Source organism: Notolabrus celidotus, chromosome 5, assembly GCF_009762535.1.
Source record: "Notolabrus celidotus isolate fNotCel1 chromosome 5, fNotCel1.pri, whole genome shotgun sequence".
In the NCBI taxonomy this organism is placed as follows: domain Eukaryota; kingdom Metazoa; phylum Chordata; class Actinopteri; order Labriformes; family Labridae; genus Notolabrus; species Notolabrus celidotus.
This window is the reverse complement of record NC_048276.1, coordinates 35,308,552-35,322,120: the sequence shown is the minus strand read 5'-3', so window position 1 is coordinate 35,322,120 and position 13,569 is coordinate 35,308,552. Positions and strand designations below refer to the sequence as shown.

At 39.2% G+C, this 13,569-nt stretch overlaps 1 protein-coding gene across 1 annotated transcript in view; it reads left to right on the top strand.

The window, feature by feature from the left end:
- Nucleotides 1-13,569, top strand: part of cadm1a (cell adhesion molecule 1a) — a 727,233-nt gene that overhangs the window by 662,801 nt on the left and 50,863 nt on the right. The window contains exon 9 of the mRNA XM_034684397.1: nt 8,566-8,655. Coding sequence (XP_034540288.1) covers nt 8,566-8,655 — 90 coding nt within the window. The remainder of the gene's footprint in view (nt 1-8,565; nt 8,656-13,569) is intronic.

Here is a 13,569-nt window from a genome sequence, read left to right as displayed (position 1 = left end):
GAGAGAGAGAGAGAGAGAGAGAGAGAGAGAGAGAGAGAGAGAGAGAGAGAGAGAGAGAGAGAGAGAGAGAGAGAGAGAGAGAGAGAGAGAGAGAGAGAGAGAGAGAGAGAGAGAGAGAGAGAGAGATGATAGTGGTGAGACGGATAGTAGTCGTAGAAGCTGGAGTCTGGCACGTCCACAGCAGCAGAGATCCAGAGGAACCTACGAGACAAGGGAGCTCAGGGACTCCAGAAAGGTCTATGGTTAGTAACTTTAATGGGACAGGAAGAGTTCAAGTAAGAGACAGGCAAACAAAGGAGAGAGATTGAATCCCAGTGTGTCAGTTCCCCTGCAGCCTAAGCCTATAGCAGCATAACTAAGAGCTGGTCCAAGTCTGAGCTAACCCTTTAAGCTATGAGCTTAGAGTTTTCTTATCAATTGTGTATTTCTAGTTTATCATTGTTGTCTCGTCCTCGTCATGGAACAAAGGTCATTGAGAAACATTTAGGCCATCATTTTCATTAACAAATGTAGAACTTGTGTTAATCAGTCCGTTTTGTTTTGTCTTTTTTTGGACAAGCTGCTCCAGACAACCCCCAGAGGGATTATAAAGTTATTTGAATTGAATTAAATTAAATGAAATGGAACCAAACTGTGACCATCATTTCCTAAATGAACATCACAGCATGCTTAAGAGTACTTGAAACCTGTACTTGAGACTTAGAAAAATGTTTACATGGGTAATAAATAAACTGATAAATAGACTACCTTCCTCGTTTCATTTTCTGTTTTCATTTGTTTATTTAAATATTCATGCTCAATCCAAGGTCCAGAGCAAACAAACCAACATGAGCCCATGGATATCTCAAGTGAATTAATGAGTTTCATAAAAATGGAGACACTAGTCCTGGTTCTGAAAAGTTGATTCGATCCCAGGCTCTTGCAGGAGCATTCATCTACTGCAGCCAGCAAAGAGGGACAGACACTAATAACAAAGAAGTCCCTGCAACGGCCTGACAAATAGCACCATGTTTCAGAGTTTATAAAACAGCCACAATATCAACACCAGCTCCCAAACTGTACATTAGAGCTGTGTAATTGAATGACAAAGTCCGCAAGGTGCCTCCACCCCCAACACTCCCCCTGCTTGACAGCCAGAACAAATGCAGCCAGGGCCGGCATCTCCTCTAATACATTTGATTGCAGAGTATTGTGACCCTAAGTGATGGAGAGCACTGCTGGAGTGGTTGACACTAACAATGTTAACAGAGAAAACAATGCAGTCTGTACTGCTCTAACTCTCACTGCAGCTCTCACTTCACAGGGTAAGAAAACACAACCATCAGGGTGTTCCCCTCTGCAGTGGAGTGAGACCCAGCGTCCAGGGGTTTTTATGTTGTTTACAGGCGGCCGCTCACCCAATAACTGAGCCCTCTTCCTCACTGCAACTTTACCAGCCCCGGCTTTTATTGCACAGGAGCAACATGTTTAGTGACCGTCTTGCTCTCAGCCGTTTTCCTACTTACATTTACTTTGCGCTTCTCCTCCAGTGAAGCTCATAGGAGTTTCTCCACACAGTCGCTGTTAGGCCTTTAAGTGGCATTCAACGCATCTTTTTTCAGAGGTGCAGAGTGTACCGAAACATCCTTTTCATGCAGCAGGCGGCTTTAGTTTGCTGAAATTGCACTTGAGTGGAAGGAAAATTGCCATCAAAACAAATTTACGAGGAGGTTATGTTTTGAATCCCGTCAGTCTGTTATGAATACTAGATATTTAAGATATTTCTCTGCTGTGTGTCATTATGATATTAGGATGGTAATTTAAGGACATTTTTATGACTCAAGATCATGTCAATCATCTGCAAACTACGTCACAGTGTCAAATGTTCCTGGTTATTTAATTACACTGAGTTGGCAAAAGTTTTATAACTATCGGATATTTTAACCAAATACAGCCCACATATGTTTAGATTTTAATATTCATCCCACATCAATCAATCAATCTTTATTTATTTATATAGCACCAAATCCCAACAAATGTTCTGTATCCAAACAGAGCAGGTCTAGACCATACTCTATGTTCTATTATTAACAAAGACCCAAAATCAAGACAGGATAAGATCCAGTCCCATCTTACAGACAGGACTCAGTCTGATCTCATCTTAATCCACCATGAGCAGAGCACTTTGCAGCATTTAGCAAGTTACAGTGGCAAGGACAAACTTCCTTTAACAGGCAGAAACCTCCAGCAGGACCAGACCACTGCTTTGCTTATATCCTGCACACCTCAATCACAAGTGTTACATTGCTTTTTTTTTTAACTAGAAGCATATATTGGAGGATAATATTATGCAAAAGTAAATTATTATTATTTATTTTTAATCCTTCATTTGTTGAAAAAAGGTAGTTTTACAACCAAAAACAGACAAAGCTGAGGGGCAGTTCCCTGAAGGGCTTTATTCAAGGTGCAACCACAACAGACACTGACAGAAAACAATGGTTTTAAATATACATACATACATACATATATATATATATATATATATATATACAGTCATTGTGTCTGGATAGGGAAAAACTGAGGAGGACCCATGTGCAGACAATAAAGATTTAATGATAAAAGAAAAAAAGGTACAAACAAACTTACTAAAATGTCCACAAACTTAATTCAAAAGAAAACACTATAAAAGCTGGGATAAGGGAACACAAGAAAGACATTCAATGATCCAACACAGGAAAGGGGGAACAGAGGAACCAAATACACAGAGTAATCAACACAGGTGTGGACACAGGTGAGACTAATGAGGGGAATCAGTAAAGGAGGGAAACACACAAGGACAGAAAGTAACTAAACTGTCCACAGGTGTGGACACAGGACACAGGTGAGACTAAAGAGGGGAATCAGTAAAGGAGGGAAACACAGAAGGACAGAAAGTAACTAAACTGGAGACACAGGGATTCAGAACTACAAACTAAAACAGGAAACACAAGACTAGACTCAGAAAACACAAGAAAATACAACAAGAGACATGGATCACTAAACACACAAGGGACCAAAAGGATAACTAATACAGAATAAATACGGTGAGGAACCAAGGCAGGAAGCACAAGAAGAAACTGAACTAATCATCAACTCATGACACATTGAAGTACAAACTGTATATACATTTTTTTTTCATTATAACTCTCCCTCCATAGTGTTTCTCTTGAAAAGGGAAAGACAAGAGCAAGACTTAAACACTTCCATAAGATTGTATTTTGTACTCTCACATTGTTGGCATCAACAGAAGTCACTTCATGTCAATGTCAAGTTTATACGTAAAGCCCACAATCACGACAAGAGTGTTAAAGCTTCAAGGGCTCGGATTATACAAAGAACAAGGACATCTCTTGAAGAGGCCAACGAGAAATATGCGAAGTCAAGGACAACGTACACAGAAAAGCACCAAACAGGCAGGAAAAACTGAAGGGGCAGAATAGATGTTCTGATGAAATAGTAAACCATAAAGCTTTTAGAAATACCACCACCCAATACTACACACTGCATACTACCTGTATTACCCCACCCTATAACATATCTGCTCTCATCTCAGTCACATAAGGTGCATTTTGTCCAAGAGTTCCAAGGTCTTTAGCCCCCAGAACTACTTTAGCCTCAACTACAAGGTTCCTGTGCCCCCATTGTTGTCTGCATTTCGACCGCGGGCTGAAGTCCTGGGTAGATTGTGAAAATCCGGCCAGTGACGTATGGAGAAAAAAAAGTAAATGCACTACACCATCAGACCAGTAGAGGGCAGTAAAACAAAGAGGAATGCCATTCATCACAGATGACACCATAGAATCAGACGGACAGGCAGGTATCATTATGAGCAACACAACAGTTAGCCTGTTAGCATGAAGAGACTCAGCTGGTGCTGTTTTAGATGGTGCTATATTTCATCACAGATGGATTCACTGAATCAACACATGAGAGGAGATAAGCGCGAGTAGCAAAGACGTTTCAACACGGCTTTAAAATCCTTTTGAACTCAAAAAGCCATGGCAGAGATTGACTGGTGTTTTGGTTTAAACAGCGACCCTGTTAACTGGAGACTCTCAGCCAGATGCATCCCTCATAAACGTCTTTAGACGATAATTAAATATCTGATGAGGATATTTTGAAATCTTAATAAAAACTAAACTAGTTTGCATTCCCAGGAACTCCCTCTGTGTTTCAACAGCTGTGTAAACTCCACAAACACTGACACGTTCAGCTGAAGGTCTCCAGTTTACAGGGTCACTTTTAAAACCATAACACCGGGAGAGACGCATTCACGGTGGGCTGAGAGAAGACGACTGTTACAAGCTGCTAAATCAAGAGAATCACAGCTTCTTCTTTTGAAAAGTACACACACATACAAAAAAGATAGAACAAATAAAAACTAATGAAAGAAAGAGAAATCAAGAGAATCACAGATGTGTGTGATGTTATTGTGGATGGCGGGCGAAATAAAAACACTGCGGCTAATCTACCAATCAGACACGTTCAGCATTTTAGGCCTGTCCCCCCAAAAGTCCCGGGACCTTTGAAAAGTACTACCCCCCTATTAGGGGCTTTTCTGGGTGGAGATTATCTACCCCTGAGCTAAATTTAGACCCTGGGTCCACCGGTCGAAACACACGTAGTTCAGGGGTAAAGTTCCTGTGGTTGAAAAACGCCGGCTGACACACCACATGGTACATTAAGAGTTTTGGTAACACTTTAAAATCAATGAATCATTAGTTTCCCCCTCCTTGTTATCATGTGGTGCATGCTTTATTACAAACCATGCATCACCCAGTTCTCTGTGCTGCTGCTTCTTACAGCGTATTGTTTTGGTGATTACTAACACAGTTGTAAATGCGGGGTGTTCCTCTCCTCCTACGCCCACGTGGAGTTCTTTAACTCACCTGCTTTAGCTGGAAGGATTCCTGTCAGGCTGTGTCTGGCTGCTTCCCGTGGTCCTGCTCTGTTTGTTCAGACCAGAAAACACTGATTCATAAGCCTCATCAGTAAACAAGGCCCGATGACTCAGCAGGAGAAAAAATAACACATTCTGCCTGTCACATTTGAAAGTCAATGAGCTCTGATGTTCTTTGATACAGTGCACCAGCTAGCCACAAAAAAAGGGGAATGTCGAGTACATTCAGACAATCACACCATGTCTCTCTTTTAATCATTGTTTATTTATTTATTTGTGCTAAGTTTTTAATGAGTTGTTGACACAGATGATCCCAAACATCTGCTGGACCCTCACGGTTCATGATGGGATAAAACCAATTAGACTGCAACACCCCCGAGCTGGAGTATTGTGGCTCTCAAGCATGTGTGAAACTCATCAGCTCCAGCTTTATCTGCCAGCCCACTTCCCAGCGGATAATTTCTCCCCGCCTTTGTCTGCACACTGGTCTCTGCTGCCTTTTGAATTGTCAAGGTTGCCTTTAAAGGAAGAAGATTGTTGATGGATTAAAAACATATCGAACATCGGTGAAGTGTTGAATACAGATCCAGATCACCTGAAGGCTTTCATTTGCATTTTTAAATTTGCCTCAGGCAGAGTTCTGAGGGGCTACACGGTCCTCACTGCCTTGTGTTTGAATTACTTGATACATTCTCCCTCAAGTGCAAAAAATAGATGATTTTCTAAACACACAATGGCGAACAGATTTGTGAAGTAACTATGAACAACTTGTGCCCTCGGGGAAGACTACTTTTGTCTGATAAACAACCACTGTACCCTCGGGAGGGACATTACAAACAGCAGGATGACTTTTATTATCTCTTTAATGCAACTCCAAGATGTGCTCATTTTCAATTTGCTGTGCACATTCAGAAACAAAGTGACAATAAATGCAGCTTGTTACTGTAAATGCTGAAAATTAGCCATGGTGCAACTCCCTTTAATACAGGGAAGACAGAGCAGTCCCATCCAGGGGACATTCAATCATTATAGCACCCAAATCATCCACACCGTGGACTATATGAAGCCATCAGACACAACACTCATTTAATACAAAGATTTATATCAAGCCAACAGATAATCAATTATTGACTTTGAGTCTAAAAGCAAAGATAAGTCAAGATAGACTTTGTTGATATGAGAGGGCACAATCACAGGTTACAACAAATACAGAGGAAAGAAAAAGAGATGATGTTCAGAGGAAAAACAGATAACTCTGTTTTTATAATTAAACAACAAAACATATTTCTTTTTAGTTAATTTTTTTAGATTCCTCTAATTAGTAATATCATTTTGACTTTGGCAAAGCAACCTCAGTTGTTTGATAATACCTTAAGCTAGTAATAGAACAAAACATTTTAAAGTGAGTTATCTGTTTTTGCAAATAAACTCTGATGATGTTCAAGATGTTGAATACATTTAAATAAAGAGAGTTAGGGAGGGAGAAAGAGAAGAAGAAAGGATGGAAGGAAAAACAAGATAAAAAATTAGGACAAAAATTGAAGAAGAAAGGAAGGACAGAAGAAAGGGTGAATTAAGGAAGGAAGGATCATTAAAAAAAATGGGGGTGGGGGGGTGGAAGATGAAAGGCAGGACAAAATTAAGGACAGACGAAAGGAAGGACAAAATATTGAAAAAGGAAGGAAATAAGGATGGAAGGGAACAAAAAAGAGACAAATCAGAAAGAAAGAGAAGAAAAGAGCTTTTGTTTGAATTCCCTCCTTCATTAATCCTAAATAAAAAATAAAAACAGCGATGTTCAGACTTCCTCTCTTAAAAGCTTTTTTTTCTTTTCCTCAGATGAAGCTCAGAACACAGTGACTGTGTCTGCGTTCCAGACTTAAAGCAGCACATCTGAAGCCCTGTTTGCAATGAGCTACATTAGACTTGTCTGTAGGGCTAACTAAAGGTTGTTTTTATGTTTCAAATACATGGGCCAGACTTGACCATCAAACAGGCCGGGGGGGTCCGAAGTGAGTCTCCACCACCTCCTTATTGTCAGACTTTGGGACGATCTTAACACCATGAGATTTCTCAAACTTCACCGGGTTCTCCAAACCATGTGTAGATCGTGCTCCTCATGGCGTCCATGTCCAGAGCAGTGATGACATCGTACTGCTTAAAGTCATCTTCACCAGCTTCAAACTGATCTTTGGGCTTGAAAAGTCATCCTTGTTTATTTGTTTTTTCTCAGACTTTCTTTCTTACTGACTGATCAGCTGACTGCTTCACTGAAAGAAATCTTGAATTGGATTTTTTTTAATTTCACCAAATCATGCTCAGATTCCTGTCACAGAGGATTTGCTTTAATGTCTCCTTGTTAGAAATAATGTGTTAAATAAATAAATAATAGGAAGGAATGTATTGAAATTCACCCCAGCTTACTATAAACCATGTTCAAATATATGCTGTCTATTGTGGCTCTGTTCTTTAAAAACAAACAGACTGATAAAAGCTTGGTAGCAGAAGGTGTCGTCGATACCATTTGATAGCAGATGTGTTGCTCCGTCTTTGTTTTCTTTCAGAGTAAAACTAAGGTTCCTAAAGAAAGAGAGATTTTGATTAACTCCAAATTGAAAAGAACAGAGAGAGCTCTTCTAACTGCTAAAATCACAGCTCTTCTGTCTTCTTGATTTCCCTCTCTGCCTCTTCTGTCCGTACACATTTCCTTTCCTCACCTCCTTATAACACCTTATTTCATTAAGTGTCCACCAGCCTTCCTCCTTATCAACAGCCACAAATTACTTATTTTCCCGCCACCTTGTAATAACCCCGGCAGGGTTTTTTTTTCCAGGCAATCAGAGCAGCATGGGAGGTCTCTAAGCAAGCAGCGCTGTCAGTGGCTTCATATCAGCGCGGCCATGCTACTTCAACAGGGGAAATGTCACTTTTGATATCTCCCCCTGGTCATTGTCAGGGTGGGGAGTCTAACCCGGCTAATGAAGTAAAAAGGGGAACACCGTGGGAGGGAAAACGGTCTCTGGCTGAACTCTGTGTACTACACAACACTGTTTGAAGCTGTCCGTTTAATTTATGCATCATTTCTAATCTTTTGTTTCGTGCACAAACATCAAATCTGTCATAATTTTTGGATTTTTCTATTAATTTTGATTTTATTTTAGCTGCCTTCATCCTCACAGACTTTGTTCTCCTCTCCTCAGAGATATTTCGGATGCACAGACACGTTTGTTTGTCAAGAAAGCTTGCCGCATAACAATGACAGCATAAGTACAACAGCAGCATGTGTTACTCATTAGACATTTAATCACTTCTAACAACCGTGTGCTGGCTCCCATTGTCAGTGTTTCATGTCACGGTGTGTAGGCTGTGAGGAGACATAAAGGAGAAGAGATCCCAACAAGATCTTTGATCAGCTGAGGCGGCGTGAGACCAGTTTGTGTCATCGTTGTGTGTACTGTATTTAATGCACTGCCACAGCCGATACATCAGCAGCCGACAGCAGAGCTTTAACTCTTTCACACATTAAGCTGCTGGTCATATATTCACTCGTGATACCATCGTTTCACGCTGACTTTATTTATCTCCATGGCTCGTATACTCATTTGTTTCCCTCCTTGTGTTTGTCATGTATTTGTCCTTTCATCCAGATGCTCCCACCACTACCCCTATACCCACCACAGCCACCACCACCTCCACCATCATCACCACCACCATGTCCTACCCCGAAGGCAATCCAGGTACAGTATCACCCTCACACAACCTGTTTACTTCACGTTCATGCTGTGTGTTTATGTGCTCCATGGTTCCCCGAACAGTCTCAAATCACTCCATAAACATCCATCATCATCATCATCATCATGCCTCAGTGGAACATACATATTCATATATGTATGTTGATTTCCCACGGCGTTAATGTCAGACAGTGTGATCAGCTTTAAAATAAGCTTTGACGGCTAAATACAAATCTTTCTCGGCATTTAAAGCAGGGGTTCCCAAAGTGGGGGTCGGGACCCCTAGGGGGGTCAGGGAGGGGGGGGACGAAATGCCTTCCAAAACTTATTTTTTAAGTAATCTAAAATGTAATATTTTACTCATTATTGTAAAAATAATGAGTCAAATTTGAAATAAAACTTTGGAAATACAATTTTTATCGTTAGTCATCCAGTTATATAAATGCTAGGTGACTCCTAAGGTTAGTGTAAGAGAAATGGTTAGTTAACAGTTAATTAACAAAATGATCAGTAGCAGAAAGCTAATTCTCAGCATTACAAGAAACACAACTACATGTGAATGTAGGTAGGCTAATTATCCACAGACCAGCTAAATTAAGTATGAAGCCACATTTAATCACTTTGAGGGACAGTGGGGGGAGCCTTTGGGACCTATATTTTGGGGGTCATGGGCTGAAAAGTTTGGGAACCCTTGATTTAAAGGGTAAAAAATCACACAAAGATTAATTCACAAACTGTAGATTCTTTAGTATAGAACAAAGAGCATTAAAGTGGAATGAAAGCTTGGTCAGGTTATGCTTACTCTTCATATTTCAGTCATCAAGACTCAGATTTAGACAACAAAAACAAGCTAGTTGTTTTTTAGTAGTTTGCACTGCTCAAGAATGGTTCAGTATTTTGGGTGGTATCCTTTTTCGTTACTCTGCAGTGAAGCAAAGCCAGACTTCAAAACACAAGAAGTCTGACAATTGATCGATGAGTTACAAGTTATGAGTTAGTCAAGTGTTAGTACGTTTCCCCATGGATGTCGCTCTTTCTAAATAAATTCACCCAAACAGTTCAATCAATCAATCTTTATTTGTGTAGCGCCAAATCACAACAAACGTTATCTCAAGACTCTTTTACAAACAGAGCAGGTCTAGACCACTCTATGTCAAATTATGAACAGAGACCCAACACCAAGACAGGATAAGACTCAGTCTGACCCCACATTAATCCACCAAGAGCATTGCATTTAAGGTTGTATCTTTGTGGATGTGTGAGCCTCCACCTTGAACAGCTGATATTTTTCAGCAGCACAGCCCATGGTTCGGTTACAAACGTTGACATATACAATGCCTTATTGATGCAAAAATAGAAACACTCAACTGTCATTAATTACTGTTTAATAAGAAGGAAACATGGTGGATAGAAATAGACTTCATGTAAAGTAGATAGTATGCATCATCATCATGAATTGTGATTTGTTACAGCAGTCCTCTGCACATAATGCCGTGCCTCCACAAGTTTTTGTTCTCCTCAGACGTGTTTGGGTGTATACAGAGGTTTAGATTGAGTGCAGAAAAAGTAGAACAAGTCCTAGCGTCGCTCCCGTTGCTTGGGTTGTCATGAGTACTACCTCTCTCAGCAACCTGGTGACTGTCGGCAGCGTTCATTCACTGCTTTGTTCCCCCAAATCCTGTCACAGCAGGGTTGCACAGCAGGCCCGGTGCTCAGAAACACGCTGTGGAAAGGATTTGGTTTCCTCCACCGAACTGCAAACTATAAATTATTTGGTTACACATGCAAACAGTGTGATATCACCTGAACTGGCACGATGGGAAAAGCTAATACTTACACATTTCACAAAAGGATGTAAAAGAAGATTCATGGACGCTGGATTCTGTGTGATAATTGTGGTACGTCGAGGTGCAGCAGTGGAGATGAACAATAAGTCAACGGGAGCACTTGAAAATTAGACTCTTTTTTGAAATAAGCAAATTTGATCTGGCTCTTTCAGGAGCACAACTGGGGGCTATTGTGAGTATAAATCTCCAAAGGGAGCAGACAGAAAACATCACTCAATGCCTCGACTCAGACATCAGCCTGAGCTCCAAATGCAATCAAAGCCTCTCTGACAGACCGCTCAATTGGAACAAATCTCACGAGGCTGGCAGAAATCACAGGCATTGTGCTTGATTATGCCATCTGATTGGATTAAAGAGAATACGTATCCATGCAGGCTGATTGATAGCTCCTTTGCCTCAGATCAAGGAGTGCGGAGCCCTCACAGGCCCGGGCTGATTATAGCTATCCCCCCTGATTCACACTAAGATCTCTGCTGATTATTTCTAATGCCCCCGCTGAGGATAATACAGTTACTTTATAGGTAAATAAAAGCTCTAATCACGTGCATTTACTTTAGATTACTCCCATAGATTTAACTAGATAATGAATAAAAGATAGTGACATTTATACTTCTAGTGTGAAAAGAGAAATATTGCTGGGAAAAAAATGTAAATGTGGAAATACTTTCATTCATTAGCATCAAATATTTGCAAATATAATGTGACTAATTGCAAGCTCATGAAGATCCTTACACTGTCCTGCAATAAGCGACTTGTATTCCAAGTGTGACAGCTAGTTAATGGTTGTAGGTCTTCTAATAATAATAATAATAATACAAATAATTATAATTATAATAATTATAATACAGTTTATTTATATAGCACTTATAAAAACAGATGTTACGAAGTGCTTTACATGATAAAAACCCACAATGATAAACAAAGCATGAGGGGGAGACATATAGAGCTAGCAAGACAATTTAAGAGGAACAGCTGAGTGAAAGAGTAAAACAGAAACTACTAAAAACATTAACAACAGTTAAAATCAGTAAAACAAATAAAAACAATGAGTGAATAAAAGAAAAACATTAATAAAAGTAAATTAAAAATAAATGCAGCATCATGGATAAAACATAATATTACAGGACGGCTTTTGGATGAAAATATGTGTTTTGTGTTATTTAAAAGAAGATACTGACGTAGCTGTCCTCAGATCGTTCCACCGTCGTGGAGCCAGAACAGCAAACGCTGTCTAAACCAGGAAACAAGGTAGTGATTGAGCCCGTGTGGTTGACTTTCTCTGTGCATCCATGGAGTAAATATGGAAACTATGACCTTAGAAATACAGAAAAGACATGTGACTGATGTCCCGCTTAATGTGAGGCATGCGGTCCAAAAACAAAACTGGGTAACACTTTACAATAAGGGTCCCTTAATTAGCGTTAGTTAATGCATTATTAAGCATTAATTAACAGTTTAATAATAGTTTAATAATCGTTATAATGTATTACCTAACATTAACTAACACATTAGTTAGTGCATTAATAAGCAGTTAATTAATGTCCACTGCTCAGAGTTAATTAATACATTATTAAGCATTAATAAAAGTTACAAAACTTAATTAGTTAACCATTAGTGAATGCTTTCTGGACCCTTATTGTAAAGTGTAACACATGCATCACTTAAGTAACACATTATAAATGCTAAACTGCCTCATAAGCATTACTTAACCATAATTAAGCATTAGTGAATGCTTTTTGGACCCTTATTGTAAAGTGTAACACATGTATCTCTTAGGTAACACATACGCTGAAGCAAAATGAGTTGAAATGTAGTTGAAGCAACACATATAAAGAATTAACACATTTTATTTAGAATAAAACAGATAATCACAGATAACATCTCAACTGGCACAGAGAAGTACGGTGGCCCTGAGAGCTCACAGCACTGCAACTTAAGAAAACACATGCAAAAAGACAAAACACAAGAAAATTAAGAAAACATCTTCATCAATTTGACAACACATGCGCAGCATTTAGAAAACGTGATGCAAAGACAACAGCACTACACATTAAAAAAAGCGCTGCAAATAGACAGCAACACAACAGAAGTGTTTCCAGAGGACACTTAAAAGTGATGCACACGCTTATGCTTATGCTTATGAGGCAGTTTAGCATTTATAATGTGTTACCTAAGTGATGCATGTGTTACACTTTACAATAAGGGTCCAGAAAGCATTCACTAATGGTTAACTAATTAAGTTTTGTAACTTTTATTAATGCTTAATAATGTATCAATTAACTCTGAGCAGTGGACATTAATTAACTGCTTATTAATGCATTAACTTATGTGTTAGTTAATGTTAGGTAATACATTGTAACGGTTATTAAACTATTATTAAACTGTTAATTAATGCTTAATAATGCATTTACTAACGCTAATTAAGGGACCCTTATTGTAAAGTGTTACCCAAAACGGTAATCATGGCCGTACAATTTTTGGTGAGAGGGTTTGATAACAAAAAAGAAGCTTTGACTTCTGCATGTTGCACAAATCAGATTTTTTAGTACTTTTCATTTTTTTAGCAAGAAACATTTTCATAATTTTCTGCAAAAAGGCATCCTTGCTCGATGCACTTAATATTCTGTTGCTTACTTCATTCTTAAGAAAGAAGCAACTTGAGTGTGAAATGCTGAGAAAATCAGACCCCCAAACTGAGGAAGAATAAAGATTTTTTGTTTTCTTAAACCTTAAGACTAACATTCATTGAAACACAGGCCATCAGTGTCATGGGCAGACTGAGTTTAAGATATCTGCTGTCTCTCTAATCTTACAACTTTTAATGCACATTGATTTTTCCTCTTGTGACTGCTAACTCAAAATTAACAGTTTTCATTCATGACCTTGGAAACTGTATGGTCAATGAAATCAAAGTCTACTTGCTTCCTTTCATTGGCTCTCAAACACATCTAATAGTCGTCATGAACTCGTCCTTCATGGTCGAACATAATAGACTCTGAGTCCTTTGCGAACACCTCCATACTTCATGACGGGGTGAGATAAATCTGATTTCATAGAAGTTAAAGTCCAGAGG